Consider the following 17,623-nt stretch of genomic DNA (forward strand, 5'->3'; position numbering starts at 1 on the left):
TCTTAATTTTCATTTTTAAAGTCGCAAAATAAAATTCAAATTTTTTATTCATAAATAAAATTCAAATTGGCCTGATTTTATTTTTCAATAAAATTTTCCTTAATAATTTGACCTTAAAATTATTGTTATTAAAAAACTAATCTAAAATAAATCTTGCAAATATTTTATACATATAAGAGTTTAAAAAAATTAATTTTAGATAACTTGAAATAAAAATTAGAAAAAAAAAATAAACTTTTAAAAGATTGACTACAGTGAAGAAAAAATTAACTTGATTCAAGAGAAAAATTTTTGAACCAAGAATATAATTTTGAAGAGGGTAATTGTCTTGAATCAAGACGAAAAATTCTTGAATCAAGTAAAATTTCCTTAAATCAAGAATTTTTCTACTCAAATCAAAAATATTTTCTTCAAAATTATATACTTGTTTCAAGAACATTTTTTTTTCATTGTAGTGTTTAAAAATATCAAATTATAAAAAATAGTGATCAATTTGAAAAACACCTAATAAATTTTTCGACTCGACGTTTTCATTATTTATAATTTTTTATACCAAATGAAGAATTATTTCTTTGAATTTATCAACAGATTACTAAATTACAATATTTATAGACTAAGCTTGGTATTGATACCACCAAGCTTACAATCTATTATTCTGTAAATAATATTAACCTTTTCAAAAAAAGGTCACCGATCTCCACAAAAGATTTAGAAACTATAAAAAAGCATATTATTACAGATTTTACTAATATATAAGTTTTTAATGGTCATTGAACTCATTATGATGAAGCGCCAAGTGTTACGATGTGTAAAACTTCTGACCAAACAAATTTTTTTATTACTTTTTTTAATGGACGTTACTTCTCTGTTACACTATTTAAAAGAGCGTCAACTCTTTGTATAACATTACATAGAAATATACATATAGATATATCCATACATAACAACATTAGTACTATAAACTTGAATACTTACATTACATTAGTTAAACTTTCGCAACTGGGTGTTAACGATGAATCATCATAACAATTATTTATACGATTTCACAATTTCATTCTTACGTCCCTCATCAGGGCAATCACCTCGATCGTGACCTGGTCGATGACTGAAGGTCATTTCAGGTCATTAATTTAATTATAAATTTATCATTTTATTACCATTAATATTAACTAAAAAAATTAACGGCAATTCAAGCTGTCCCTTATCCCGACGATAAATATTTTATTAACAACAATTAATATTAAAATTACATATTATGCTTAAATTGAGTGTATTATTTAAAAATATTTTTAATGATACGGATATGGAGAAAGTTTATCCAGCTTTAATAAGTAATAGTGACGCTAAGGTGTAATAATCGCGGTAGCAAGTACACGCAATTTTATTAATACGTTTACTTAACTTTTTTACCCCGTATAAATAAAATTACGACTTTGTGCGTCTTTTATAAATTTATATTTTTATTACTAAAATAAAAATATAAATTTATTTTTACAATTGAGTTATTAAGTAATATAATGGAAAAAAAAATAATAAATCGAATTAATTTAATAAATAATCAATGACATTATAAATTATTGCTTGTATTTGTTAAATAATTACAGACATTATTAATGCACCGTTTGGTATTATTTTGGTTGATGAAAATTTTTTCATTATTTCAATAAATATGTTGCGTAAATTTATTAAAACAAATTAAAATAATTTAATATAAAATAAATTTTTTAAATGAAAAAAATGTATTTTAATTGTGAATTTATAATAGTTTTGTCTATTCACATTAAATGAGACAACATAGTATAATAATGAGTCAAAAATAACCCTACTAAAAATAACATTACGTTACAAAGACACACGGGTAATATAACTATAACGTAAGCGGCGTGTGGACAATAAATATAAATAATGATAAAATAAAATTGAGCGTGCAATTTGAAATAGAAACTGAAACTGCGCAAAAAGTATCTTTTGTTCTGATCGACCAAAAATTGGCCAAGTATTTATTACTACACATTTATGTATGTAGATATACATTTACTAACTACTTTGTTGAGTACAATTTGTGTGGTGTGGGGTGTGTGTAACCATCAAGGTCGCACCAAGTGTACGAGGAGGAGTATGCCGAAGACCTCAAGATCAAGTCGTTGATAGCCTTGATCTTCCAAATCGGTTATTTCGTTTCTGGCGCTTAAAACATATTCTATACATAAATTCTTTGTTCTCAACTCAACTTTACTCGCAGAAGCTTTTTAGTTTATTTTTTTTTCTTTTAAAGTCCCTTTACTTTCAGACAAAGCTAAAGTTTATTTTTAATTTTTGTAACTTCTTTGTTTTATGCTAATGCTGATGTTAATTTTTATGTAGTCACAATTAGCGACAATGAGCGGTAGGGGGTGTGCAAAAAATTAACATTTTCTTTTGTTGCTCTAACCAATTGAAAATTTGAATTAAAAAAAAAATCTTGAATAAATTTAACCAGAAAACACGTTTGATAATGATCAATAATATTCTTGTTGAGAAATTTTCTTAGTTTTCGAGCTGAAAAACTATATATTTGTCATCAACGCTAATAAATATATTTTGTTAAATTTAATATGACAGATGTAAATTATTTCAAGATTTTACTTGAATAAATCATTTATTTGTCAAGATAAATTATTTAAGATCGTAAAGTCATGAGAAGATTGCTCAAAACATCTTCGCTGATATATTATTTGATGTGTGTTTCAAAAACTAGGTGGACGACCTAGAATCGTAATTTGAACATTTCAGAGGATAATTTATATGAGTTAAGATGTCAATTAACAATCTAGTAAATATTATAATCAATTAGGATAGTTGACTACTTTACTTTTAATCGTTTGTTAGTTTGAAATTTATATTTTAACACTCTTTTTTTACAATTAAAATATCATTGCCTATTATTTTGCTAGCAAATAAATTATTTATTTTACGAAATTTAATCATTGAGTTTTATTATTACATTTATTTTTGAGCGTCAAAACTCATTTTTTCATAGAACTTGGTATGAAATTTCGCGACTGCAAAATCAGACGCTATCTCTAGAAAAATTAATAGTTATATTTCACCAATAAATTTTTTTTTTTTCGATAAAAATTTGTCCGTCTTTTAACAGGCTAATTTCTTAAAAATCTTGATATCTTCTTTTTATAATTTTATGTTTTTTTTTTATTGTGATTGTTAATACATTATTATTATGATTATCATCCAGAAGTTGAAGCCTGAATCGCATTATCTTAATTGACATCTGGATAAGTTGAAGTTTACTAAAAATATCCACATACTTGTAGGAAGATTTTATTAAATTCAGTTACCTTGAAATTAGTTTTTGATTTTTCAGCCATATGTTCCGAGCAAAAATTTTAAACTTGGTTGATAATTGCTAATGCAAATATAAAATATTTGAGTCAAAATATTAAACTTACATTGGTCTTACGTAAATTTAATGACATAACTTCAGATTCACATGTCTTAATATAATATTACCAAATAATACATATATTGAATTCAGGTTACATTGAAAATAACTGTGAAGTCTTAACGGTTCTGAATTATAATTTAATTATATTTGGACAATCTAATTTTAGAAGGTCAATGGAAAATAACTTCATTAACGATTTAATTTTAATTGGATGGATTTAAATAATTCGAACTTAATAATCAATGTAAAATATTTAATTTTAATAATTCCTTAAATGCTGAACGCTTTTTTCATATTCTTCAATTTTTTTCTTTTGATAAAATTTCTTCCAATTATCAATAAAGTAAAGTGATCGATTGCATTTTTGTTGTTTATTTTTAAACATTCTTTCTTGAATTATAATGATCATTATAATTACATATTTACATGAATTATATTTTACAATTTTGTACTTTCTGTTCCATAGTAGGATATTACTTGTACTTTAGATTTATAAGAGATATTAATTGTTAACAATCGAATTACATTTGTTTTAAAAAAGAATTTATTTAAGAAAAAAATAAAAAATTTTTAAAATAATTCTATTATGAAAAATTAATAATAATCCAAGTTATAGTTAACGAATTTTATCATTTGCAATAGGAATTTTTTGTACAAGTAAATTATAAAGAAAAATTAAAAAAACAGTTCTACATGTGAAGATTTTTAAAAACTATGAATAGAATTTTGTTTTTATATTTTCTTAGAAATAAGTAATTTTTCAAATAAAATTAAAAAATTAATTTCAAGTATAATTGAAATTTCAAGTATAAGTTAAAAAAAATTATATAAAAAAAAGACCATTCGGCAGCCGAAATTGAAGTAGATTTCATGGTGAATTAAAAAACAACGAGAATCGGAAACACATCTGTATATTTTTAGTACATTGTAAAAACACTAAATTAACAAGTGTATATCTAAAGTAATTAGTAATCAATGAACACCTCAATTTTGATCACTGTATATTTCAATATGACTAAAATAATCACTTCTAAAACGAATTCAAGAATAAAATTCCATTAAATAAACAGATAAAATAGGTAATCTTTGGCCTAGACCGATGCTTGAATATGCAAATTGAAGCTCACAGTAAAAAATTTTTCGTCATTTTGTAGAGTGTTAAAATTTGTGTGCTGAGTATTACACTCTAGTGTGTAGAATTTAACATTCAAGAGTGTTAAATCATTAAATCAACACATGAGAATGTTAAATTCTACACATTAGAGTGTAATACTTAACACACAAATTTTAACACTCTACACAATGACGAAAAATTTTTTACTGTGCATTCATTAAGCTTTCAGATGTAATTTACAAAAATTTTAGAAAATATTGCATTCAATAGTTATTTCGCAAAGAAACAGTAAAAGTATCAATTTTTGAGAATTTTGAAAAATTCAAATTGTTATTCTAAAATATTTAATTTAAAAAAAAATAAGTATGCAAATTACAGCTCAATTAATGAGCTTTCAGAAGTAATTTACCGAAATTTGATAGGATATCACGTTCGATTGTTATTGTGTGGAAAAAAAGTAAAGTGAAAATTTTTGCGATTTAAAAAATTTTTGAATTGCTGTCAATTTCAAACTAATGGACTCATTTGGCTCATCTTAAAACTTAACCCCTGAAATCGTCCAAAGAATAAGTATGTTACGTTTCATTAAGATCCGTATAGTTTGCAGGAGTTATATAAACTTTTGAACCATACACTGAAAAAAAAATTAACTTGATTCAAGGGGAAAATTCTTGAACCAAGAAAATAATTTTGAAGTGAGTAATTCTCTAGAATCACGACGAAAAATTCTTGAAATTTACTTAAACCAAAGGTAAAAGACCCTATAATGGCGGAGACCCCATTACTGACAATTTCTTTTATTTTGGTACTTACTCAATTAGTGAAATCATTAATTTCAATAATGAATATATTATTTTTAATCTTTAAGACCTTTAGATTAAAAAATTTTTAATTTTTATTCCAAGTAGAACGTTTTTTCATTGAAAGAAAAAGTGTCACTAATAGGGGTTAAAGGTGCCACTAATGGGGTCTTTTACCTAAGTAAATATTTCTTAGTTTAAGAATTTTTTTACTCAAATCGCAAGAAGATGAAGTTCTTCAAAATTATATACTTGATTCAAGAACATTTTTTTCTGTGTACACAGAAAAAATAAATTTCTTGCGCCAAGAAAATTTTAAGGAAGACAAAAGTTTTTTTGGAGTAAGAAGAAATTTTCTTGACTCAAGAAAATTATTTTGGCTCAAGAAACTATAAATTCATTCAAGAAATTTTCAATCTTCCTTAATATTTTCTTGAGCCAAGAAAATTTACACTCCAGTCAAGAATTTTTTTTTTTTCAGTGTATGTATTTTCGGAATCCGCTTGTCGAGCTGAGTCGAAATCTATCAAAATTTTTCAAAAGTTCCGTCATGCTAACCAATGCAATAGTAAGATTTCGATGAAATTTACTAAAAAGCTCTGCTAATAAACAAAAAAAAAACTTTTCTTATAAATAATTGACCCTTTTGATCAGCGAATAATCCTACAAGTAATAGTACCAGTAACAGGAATGGTAATAGTGACAGTATAACAGTAATAATTATATTAGTTAAATGTAATATCCCCGATAGTAGACAGTGCAGCGGAATAACATATTAATGTATATATATTGTAAAGTAGTATGTAATGTAAAATGTAACTAGAGAGGTTAAGTATTAAGTAAATGATTAAAGAACAGTGGGGACGGGAATCCCTTCTATCTCAGCTAAAAACTCCGAGATGTTGTTCATCTCCTCCCTACCTCGATTGGCACTGCCACCTCCACCAGGAGTTAATACCCCGCTTTAACAAACGAAACTCCCACTCTTACTCGGCAAGCTCTTGAGTTAAGTCCACAGTGATACCAAATATAAACGATATGTGAGAGAAGTGTATTGGAATTAAGTGATATTGCACACATATAAATATATACACAAATACAGAGAATTTAAAACGTCTGGCTTACGGAAACTCACCGGCACGCGGCGGCAGCAGTACACAGTCGAGCGTAAGCGCAACTCATACATACACACGCACTAATTTTACACAGTGTTGGTGTGTAGTGTTGGGCGAGTGTCGGAGTGTCAGTCTTCTGGCATCACACGCGATACGACGACATTGAGGCCAGGAGTAGAGAGAGAGAGACCCTACTAGACTACACTCTACTACTGGCACTCAGTCGGGTCCTGGTAGACTGTCGAGTTTCTCGAGTACAAGTTGAGCCAGTTGCCAGTCAGGAGCGCGCTTTCGTTCTGATCGGACGTGTTTCTACGCTTTTTCAATTTTTTAATATTTATTAATATTTTTGTTACCTGTCAACTGTGCGTTTAATTACTCATCGCTAATTGATTGAGATATTTTACAACTTTAAAATTTCTATTTTTAAATAAAAGTGGATTGATTTTTTTTATTTTTTGAACCAAGTGATACAGTTTTGTTTGAGTGAATTTTTACAAAATTTTATATTATTTTGTATTGAATTTTTTTGTCAAAAAAAAACAAAATATTCAAACCGCTATACGGAGTAGACAAAGTGGATCTCGGTATTAGCGCGAAGTCGCGCTTTACACAACAATTAACAATTGGTAAGTTTTTTTATTTTATTTTAACAAAGTGAAAATTTAGCAGAAATTTTACAATTTTTTAATTTACAATCACAAAAACTGTCAAATATCTGCTAGATTTATATAAAAAAAAATGTGCAGAAATTTTTTTAATTTCAAAACTTTCTGACGTGTTATTTTTTTTCAGTTTTAACAGATTATTGCCGGAGTTTTTTAAAACTAACGGAAAAAAATAAAAAATTTTGTGATTTTATTTTTACTTGTTTGAGAAAACCAAAAAATTTAATTGATAATTCTAAATTATAATTATTTAATATTTATTTAGTTGCACAATAAAAAATTACATCAACATCCTCGATTAATTCAATGTCGAGTGAAAAAGTTCGACAAACTTGATGTAATATGAGCGCAATCTTGTTATCAATTAGAATCTTGGAAACTAAAAAATAATAAAATTTTCTCTCTAATGTGCATAATAATAAAGACCTTGCAAGAAATTCACGTTTCTTCGAATGTGACTACTACTGCAGCAATTATTGTTGCGTCATACGAACTCGTGTAACCCGAGTAACTAGTGTTCTCTATTTTATTTAATGCGCTTGCGTTCATCAGCTTTGATTCTTATTTACATTCACTTTATCGCTTAGAATTTTTATAGTTTATTATTATCAGAATACTAAACTTATTTTTTGGTTTTTTTAAACAGTCAAAATTTTATTTTCTATACACCTGCATATTTTTTTTTAATTAATTTATTAAAAAAATTATAAAATATCTCCAATTTCATGACAAAATAATTTTAACTTAAAATCCTGACAATTTTTTTAAACTAATTATAAAAATTTTAAGAAAAAAATTGTAGATATTTTTAATTTTTATTTAGAGTAATTTTAAATTTTGTAAAAAAAATTCTAAGGTGTTATTTTCAATTGAATCATTAAAATAATTATTTATTTATTTATTTATTAGATTAAAAATAAAAAATAAAAAATAAAAAATTAACCGGTAAGCACGTGGTGAACATGCCGCTCCAAAGTCCGAATAGCCAATGATCGGTGGAGATTTAGTTGGCGAGTAAACTCCCACTGAGACCCTTCTCTTCTCTCTCTATATCTACTCGCACTCAGTGTAGTTGTTATTGACGGTCTTTATCTGTAATAACAATAACTGTTACTTAAATCTTTACTTAACGTTACCATTAATACGTAATGTATTTTCTTAATAAAGTGGGCCACGGCCTAATTCATACATACACTCCACTCAGAAACATATATTTATAGGCAGTGGTGTGTATGCAGGGATAAAAAATTTTTGCTCGAACGATTGCAATTAAATTCATGGACTCAAGACGGATAAAATGAAGGGCAAGCTTATATTAACTTATTTCAAGGACGGGATAATGTCATTTTTAAAATATGCACACTCAGATTTATTTTATGAGATTTAAATGAAGCAAATTTAAATTATTCCCATTCAATTTTTGCTGGACAGAATTAAAAAGAAATTTATCAATAATTAAAAAATACACCCATTGTAGTTGACTTGATAAAAATATATTGAACTTGTGATAATTAACCCTAGACTGGTCACCATTTTTTTAGTTTCTTGCTCGCACTATAGCGAGTCTTTATACGGCGTCACGCTATACGGGTGACCAGTCTAGGGTTAAAAATATTAAAAATTATAAGACTAAATTTTTTAAAAACAATTGAAATTTCCAGAAATTTGTTTGAATATTAATTAGAATTGATAATTTAGTTGCTGTAACTATTAAAATAGAAAAAAATATTGAATTTATTACAAAATTTAAGCGATAAAAATTGATATATATGTTACACACTTCTCTTTCCCTTGTTTTTAAAAGTGAGCTAATATTGCGTCATAAAATTATTCCTTGAATAAATTATTTTCTGGCATCGACCTCATCATTTATTTTATGAAGTAACTACTTCCATAACCATTAAAATTCAATTAATTGCGATTGAATAATTTAATTTACAAGATTATAATCATTATACTAATGTTAACAAGAATATACATCAGATTAAATAGTTAATTAAAACATTGGTTTGCAAAAAACGTAAATTAAATAAAATAATTCATCTAAGAACTTCTCAATCACACACCAGAGCTTTAATTAATAGTAATAGTGAAATTAACGCTTAGTATAAAGATTTTAAGTGTAAAATAAAAAAAGCTTAGTTGGTAGATATAACACAAAAGTTAACGGGATTAGAAAAGAAGATCTATTACGTTTTATAACTATTTTAACATCTGTCGTTATCTTAAATTTAACAAAGTATTTAGTCAATTACTAATTACAGTAACATACGTGTTTACTTATTTAAAAGTAGTTAAAAGTAATAAAAACTACTATCTTATCTATAATCATTAAATCGACTTAATTTGCCATACAATTTTTATCTCAATTGAAACTATTTGGTTAATAAATAAACCAAAAAAAAAAAAATTACTCACTGCCTTTAGTTTATAATCTATTACGCGTTAAATAATCGCTTATTCAAATTAAATGATTATGATTACTTTTTTAATCTTAGTTATATTTTTTTCTAAGATTTGTTATTGAGGAAAAAATTTAGAATTGATAAACTTATCTATGTATATTATGTTATGATATATATTATATATGAAATAAAAAATAATATCGAGTAATTGCCACGTGCGTCGACGATTCCGCAACAAACCAAGCAAACACGTGCGTCCCGACTTAATAATCAATTTAAAAAAAAAAATAAAAAGAATTATAGTTAAAGGTGTTTTTAGTTAATATTTATTTAGTGAATTGCGTGGTTGTTCTATACAAATTTATATTATCCGATTGCTACGACAGTTTTTTGTAATATAATGTTCTTTTTATTTTGTAATCACTTTATTAGTCAATATAATTTTTTTTTGACTACTGAATTATTTTTTATACCTGTAATATTTTTTTTTAATAACAAGTTTTTTTATAAAATAATTCAACAAATAAATTAAAAAAAATTTCCACAAAAATCTAAAGATACACGGAAAAAAAATATTGTTAAAATGACTATCCAACGTATCCTCAAATGACGTTTCCTTAAAATAACGATCTGGATTTCTGATTTAAGGATTCATTTGTTTGACTTAAAAGCATACAGAGAAAAGCTCTTGTAAATATATGTAGTTTCGTCAAAATAGGCAACTGTTTGGTTAATGTGAAGATCTGTATAGTTGAATTAACTAAATGTAACTCTAAAATAATGATATGGATCGTCATTTTGAATATCCGCTGTGTAGCTGAATTGGCTATACAGCGTATATCTCTAAAAAAAAATGACTATACAGCGTATAGTCAGAATAATGATACGTATCTTTATTCTAACAATATTTTTTTCTCCGTGTAATAAAATTAAAATGATATCAACTTCCTGTTACAAAATTCTCAGCAATATTTTTCGTAGTAATAGTAAATAGTAACAGTCATAAACCCGCAAGGTTTATCAATAATTATTGATTATAATTATAATTAATTATAGTTAATTATAATTAACTCTATAAATAAATAATTAAATAAACAAACTGAAACATAAAAAAACAATTCGCAATAAGGTTTTCCGCGTGCGTCACACTATTGATCGAGACAAATCACAAATCACAATCGGTTTTGCCCCTGAATCCTTGATGTATCATGTCCTGAAAACCTCGGAACAATCCTTGACTAACTTCGCAAAAATGACTCACGCTTGTTAAAAAACAACTGTCAACAAAAACTTACTGAATTCACCTGAAACTATATTTAATTCAATATCATATATATCATTAACATTTCCTCGAAAAGATTCACTCTACATATATATAATATTCTATAATACAACATAACAGTTTAATCCAATGACTCACACCTAATTGCATCATAATTCCTCGAAATAATCGATCAATAAAGATCGCGTGTAGTCACGTAATAGTTTTAACCCATTCAATTACATTAATTCTTAAATTATTTATTCGTCAATATAATTCCTCAAAATAAATCGATTGGGTGCAATTTAGGTATAAAATCAAAAATATATTATGTCATCGTCGGGAGTTCATTTAAATATTTAAATATTAACTTGTTTATTAAAAAACTACTTCTCAATATCAAAAATAAAAAAAAAATTAATTATATTAATATTAATAAATATATGAGTACATATTATGAATACTATACTAGTATAGAGAGTTTCCTTGGCGGCTGACATTCACCGTTGCCTGTTTAGTTATATTAGAATTAGAATGATACAGACGTTGTTAAATACATAGATATCAACATATACATAATATCATATACATATGAATGGTTATTTTCTCTACGGGCATGTGTAATCTGTTATTCCCGCTATAATATATACTAATACGTGTCTAAAGCCTGCACGTGGTACAAACTTTTTTTAAAAGAAACACATTAAACGCATGCGCATACCCATGCCTGATATTACATAAGTACCCGGCTCGTGCTTCAATATATAAGTATGCTCAGTGAGCATATTATATATGTGTGTAGTTGATACATGACACAACATACATGCAATGTCGCGTTACTGTACTCCACTCGCAGTAGTATATGCAATGACGCAATGATATCACTAGACCTATCTCTTATTACTGTGTCTCGTTTCCAATGAGTTAAGCTGAGCCTGCCTATTGTTGATATATCTAGACATTTAATAACTTAGCATCGTATTGTAACATAACATCTTTAATATAACGTTATTAAATCTATTGCATAATATATTATTTTATGATGTATGATCTAGCGTATAAAAGTATAATATTAGTAGGAGCGACGACCATTTTTTGGAGATACTGATAAGATTTATAGCGTTAGTTGTGTAAATTTGACAACCTTGTATCGTGTCCGTCCTTGACTCGACTAACATAGTAGTAAAGTTATTCAATTTATAACATCAGGAAGGAGGCAAACGCTTATATTAAATTCGACAGATCAACGACCTTTGTTTGTTCAGCGACATGTGGCCTTGCGGTACTATACGATGGATATTGCTTGTAATTTTAATTATTATTTTATATGGTGGATTATTAGGCTATTTCACAATTAAAAGCTTTGGGTTTAGTATTTTAATTGAAAAATAAAATTTTGGAGTATTATTTTAAATTAAATGATTTTTATTAAGAGTTTGTACACTGATAGGAGGATTTCTTTGTAATTAAAAATATTTGTTAGTATTTAACAAATCATTTAGTAGAGACCACTTTTTAGTATTAAACAAATATTTCTTAGTATTTAAAATGATTTGTTTGTATTTAATAAATCTGATCGGCTGCCAATTTTAAAACACAGTAACTGCAAAATTTTTATGCCTGATTATTTTTAATATTGATGCATTTTTTATAACTTTTAGACCTTAATTTCAAGTATTTTTTTTTTTAATATTTACATTCAAGTAATTTCTATCCATAAATTAAATTTTTCATTAATTTGGCGGGCAAACTTTTTTTTAATAAGAAAAATTGGAAAAAATTTTAAAATGTTAGTTACTGTGTTTTGAAATTGGACAGCCGTGATATTCATTTATTAAATATTAATAAATCTTTTTAAATATTAAAAAATATTTGTTGAGGACCAAAAAGTGGTCTATAAATGATTTGTTAAATATTAATAAATATTTTTAACTATAAACAAATTCTTTTATCAGTGTAGGAATTAGTCTGGCAGTTTTGGAGGGCTATTCTAGTTTGAATGTACGGATGTAATTATGATTAAATTCACATTAAATATTTAATTGAGCTATTTTAATTTATTGTATCCGGGTCTAGAAAGTTAAAAGTTCTGTTAGATATCAGTTTTTTATAATTGTAATTAATTATAATTTAAACTTTGTCATGTAATAAATTAATCATTTTAAATAAAATAATTTAATAATGAAAAATTTTTATATAAATTAAAAAAATTTTCAAAAAGATTTTAATTAAATTGAAAAATTTTAAATAATTGTAGACGCATTAAAATATTAGTACGCGATAGAATATACATTTAGATATATATATATATATATATATATATATATATATATATATATTTAAAGAGAGTACTTTGAGAGTAACTCCCTCAGCAAGTAATATAATCGGTTTGGTCGTGATCATACCTCTTGCTTGCCCTCCTCTGTCCCTTCATCGTACAATTGAATGTACATGTACATTGTATATATAAGACTTTGAATCGAGTAGCATACGGCCAACACCGTCCCAAGGCTCAACACCAGGGCTCTTGTGTAACCGCATAACTACGGTTGAGAATGCACGTGTTCTATCGTCGTCAGGGATTGTTCGCCGAAGTTGCATCAGTTGACCCACATTCGCGATACAGCTAAGATTGTTGTCTTATTTTGTTGTTATTATCATTATTATTGTCTATGATAAACGCAATGTAATTAGTATTACGTATTAATCGGAGTTAATAAGTTGTTGCTTTGTTGTTTTCGTAATTTTTGTATTGCTGTAATTTTAATTCGTAGATAAAATTAAATATGTAAATCCAAGTAATATCAATGTTAATGTTTTTAAAATCGCACTAATCAGAACAATGATGTATGATACCGGAAAAATAGTGGTCACGTTATAACTTTGCGGTACGAGGTCGTCGGATTCGATTTCCTCATTCCATATATCTTGTGATTTGTACGTGTGGCCTTATTATAAGGTCAACGATGCGTTGTCTTTAAGCTAGACAGTGTAATAAATTAATACGATAATCCTTGATTTCATTTAACAGGAGGTTTCTCACTCCTTTAAACTTAATTAACATCCTAATGTTATCATTTGTAAGATATAATAATTATGACTCAAGTTTTTCTTTTATTACACGGATAAAAAATTAACTGAATCATAAAAATCATTTTTAAGGATTTTTCCGGTTGATTCAGAACAAAGAAATTTTTTAAAATAATTTTTCTCTTTTCATCAGTTAAATTTATTTTTTTTATCAGTGTAATTTACACTAACAACTTCTATTGAAGCTTATCGTTAATTTTTTTAAAAACAAAGTATTGAAATTTACCTTTTTCCGACTTTAATTTTCTATTTTTAATTTTTCCTCCATCTAAAAATAAATAAATTAAATTATTTATAAATATACAATCACCTTAGAATTTTTAAAACACTTAAAAATAATATTTATCAACTACACTGTTGGAAGAATTTATTTGTATTAAAAAATATTTGTTAATATTTAACAAATTATTTATTAGAGACGACTTTTTAGTCCTTAACAAATATTTCTTAGTATTTAAAAAGATTTATTAAAATTTAATAAATGAATATCAGATTTATTAAATACAAAAAATCATTTTAAATACTAAGAAATATTTGTTTAATCCTAAAAAGTCGTCTCTAATAAATGATTTGTTAACTATTAACAAATATTTTTTAATACAAATAAATTCTTCTATCAGTGTAGGATTGTTTAATTAATAATTTATATTTTTTTATTAAATTATTTATATTTTAATAACTTGATTGAATATTCTTAATTAATTAGAAAAATAAAAATAAAACAAAAACTAACAAATAATTAATTTCTGTTGCAGATGTTATAAGAAGACAAATTATGGTGGCAGAGTTCATTGCCCGCCAGAGTGGATCGCCCATAAACGGTGAAACCGCTTGTCTTAACAGCAACATGCCAGCGAGCCACACAATGGCCCATCCCGGACAGGGGTCACATGGAGGGCACGAGGCCCACGGGCCAATGCCACCTCTAACCCACCCGGGGCACCACGTCAGCCAGCACCAACACCAGCACCAACAGCACCACCAGCAGCAGCACCACCAGCAGTCCCAACAGCAACAGGTCTCCCAGCACCAGCACCAGGCGCAGCAACAACAGCAGCAGCAGCAGCAGACGCAGGCCCAGGAGCAGCACCATCATGACCAACAGGTGATACATCCCGAGAACTATTCCCCGAATTTTGACATCAGAAAGGAACTATTCTCACAGCGCAAACAAAGGGAGTTCATTCCTGACAACAAGAAGGATGACAGCTACTGGGACCGCCGCAGACGGAACAACGAGGCCGCCAAGCGGTCCCGAGAAAAGCGCCGCTTCAACGACATGGTCCTGGAGCAGCGCGTGATGGAGCTCAGCAAGGAGAACCACATCCTCAAGGCCCAGCTGGACGCCATCAGGGACAAGTACGGGATCTGCGGGGAGACAGTTATCAGCCCGGAGCACGTCCTCGCAGCTCTTCCCTCCGAGCCGGCCATGAGCGTCAAGCGCGCTAAACTTCCACCATCGGCAGCGCTCCTCTACGCCAGGTCGCCGAGTCCCGTCCACACGTCTGTGATTCACCAACCAGTAAGTGGCACAAGATCCCCCAGATCACCAGCACAGCTCTATGTCCCAGAGACCAGTGCCTATCCCGAGACCGAGACCTTCCAGTATCCTTACCCTCACCCCGCTATCCACTTTGACACAACTAGCGCCCTCAATCTGTCGTCCAGGGGCCGACGGGCCCAGTCACCCTACGAACTCTCCTCTGGCAGCGGCGACGAGGGCGCGACAATCGTTGTCTCCCACAATCCTGCTGCGAACAACAGCCTACCACACAAACTTAGGCATAAGTCTCGCATTGGGGACAAAGACGCTGCTAGCGCCCTCCTGGCGTTGCACGGGATTAAGCAGGAACCTGGTCCCAGAGCATCTCCGCCCTGGGACAATGAAGGATCCAGCGACGAACGCGATTCCGGTATTTCACTAGGTGCTGAGTGGAATGGCTCCAGCATCTCCGCAGTGCCTGAAACGGAAACTGAGGTCAAATCTAGGCTTGACAGACTTGCTTCTGAAGTAGCTTCGCTTCAGAGTATTCTTCGTCTTGGTAAAGCAAATGGCGATCATCTGCCTCAACAAGTTACCAACCACTCCGGCAGTACCAACATTACCAGCAGCACTGGCCCTGCCAATGGGTTACAATGAGACACTCCAAGTGTCGCTGCTTGTCGTGCCAAGATATGTGCTTCGTGTTATATTTAGATTTTTTTTAAATCAACCGCCTGATATTTTTTAAGAATTTGTTTTTCGGTTTGGAACTTTTTTATTTTTCAATAACAGCAGTGCTGAAAAATTTATATTTGTAATTTATATTGTAATTATTATTTTATGTTAAAGTACTGTAATGGCTGTTTTTATTGTTGCGATTATGCATTATTAGACATTTTCATTTGATAAGTAAATTATATGGTAGTCTTTAGAATTTATTATTATATTATTTTTATCTTTAGATCCAGTTATAATAACCACTGTTATTCTCATTATTATTATTAATATTATTTTATTATTATATTTCATTATTATTATTGTATTTTGTTTATTAAAATCCGCGAAATTGGTAAAGAAGATTATCGCGCAACCGGCTCCCACCACCGCCAGAAATAGAAAAGCGAGTAATTATTGATGTGTATAAATGAAACAAAACAGGAACAAAATTATCTCGCAAACCAAATTAAACAATGAATTTTAAGATTGATATCTCCGTGTTGTAAATATATGTCAATGGCTTATAAATGTGAATATATATATATTTTAATATAATAAAATTATTTTCCATTCATAATTGATTATTGATAATTGATAACTATTAATATTTTTGAATATGATACTACAACAACGAGTTAAGGTTTTGTTTTTATGAATGAAGGCTTACAGTAGTAATTTATATAGACAAAAAAATAAATTTAATAGCTATTATTGAGTCGCTAAAATTATAAATTTAATTGTGTGTGATATTACGTTCAAGTAAATTTAATGGTTTTTCATTATTTTAAAGTTATAATTTGGTGGTTCCGGTGAAATTTATCAATTTTGTATTTTATATGTATTTTTTTTTTTTTTATTTTTAAAATTATCATTAGCATCGGCTTAATATTACTGGATATATATATTTATATTATTAATTTGAAACAAAAAAAAGATTATTTGTTTGATCATCTAATTGTTATTTTATAAAAAAAAAAAATATATATAAAACATACATATAATTGATAAAAGAGCTCAACATAAGACTGTTTAACTATTGGTTTCTTATTAATTATTTTTTATCAATTCAATTAAAAGTCCATTAATGAAATTTTAAAAATAAAAAGTGTAAAGTTTTTAAACTGTAAATATATTTATATATGTGTATTATAATGATTAAAAATAATGAACAAAAATGAAAATACGCAGTAAGTTTCTTTACTATCCAGTGGCCTAAAACTAATTTAAATTTATTTCAATTAAACTGCTGTGAAATTTTAATTGTAATTATCACTATTATCGTTATTATAATTATAATAATAATAATAAATATTATTATTATTTTTATACAATGCTAAAATTGTAAAATTACGTTATAATAATATTGATGCTTTTATAATTTTAAAAATCAAGATGTCCTTGAATAGCTTTTAAAGCATTATTTATCAGTGTTATATCGAAAATAATAAATAAATAATTAAACTCTTACGATCGAAAAATCACTCATAAATAATAAATAAAAATAATTTTTATCTATCACTTAAAAAGA

At 27.9% G+C, this 17,623-nt stretch overlaps 1 protein-coding gene across 2 annotated transcripts; it reads left to right on the forward strand.

Moving 5' to 3' along the window:
• The first annotated feature begins 6,755 nt into the window (after nt 1–6,755).
• LOC123260705 (E3 ubiquitin-protein ligase TRIM33-like) lies at nt 6,756–16,672 on the forward strand. 2 transcript variants are annotated; one of them, XM_044721974.1, is made up of 3 exons: nt 6,756–7,100; nt 14,651–15,000; nt 15,061–16,672. In XM_044721974.1, the coding sequence occupies exons 2-3, from the start codon at nt 14,671–14,673 to the stop codon at nt 16,033–16,035; spliced, it is 1,305 nt and encodes a 434-aa protein (XP_044577909.1). In that variant the 5' UTR covers nt 6,756–7,100; nt 14,651–14,670; the 3' UTR covers nt 16,036–16,672. The 2 variants fall into 2 exon arrangements, with proteins under 2 accessions (XP_044577909.1, XP_044577908.1); XM_044721973.1 differs by having other exon boundaries at nt 14,651–16,672.
• Nucleotides 16,673–17,623: the final 951 nt, after the last annotated feature.

This window comes from Cotesia glomerata, linkage group LG3 (assembly GCF_020080835.1).
Source record: "Cotesia glomerata isolate CgM1 linkage group LG3, MPM_Cglom_v2.3, whole genome shotgun sequence".
NCBI lineage: Eukaryota > Metazoa > Arthropoda > Insecta > Hymenoptera > Braconidae > Cotesia > Cotesia glomerata.

Excerpts from the sequence above, each read along its gene's own strand:
- LOC123260705 (XM_044721973.1), top strand. The coding sequence starts at position 14,671 with ATGGTGGCAGAGTTCATTGCCCGCCAGAGTGGATCGCCCATAAACGGT.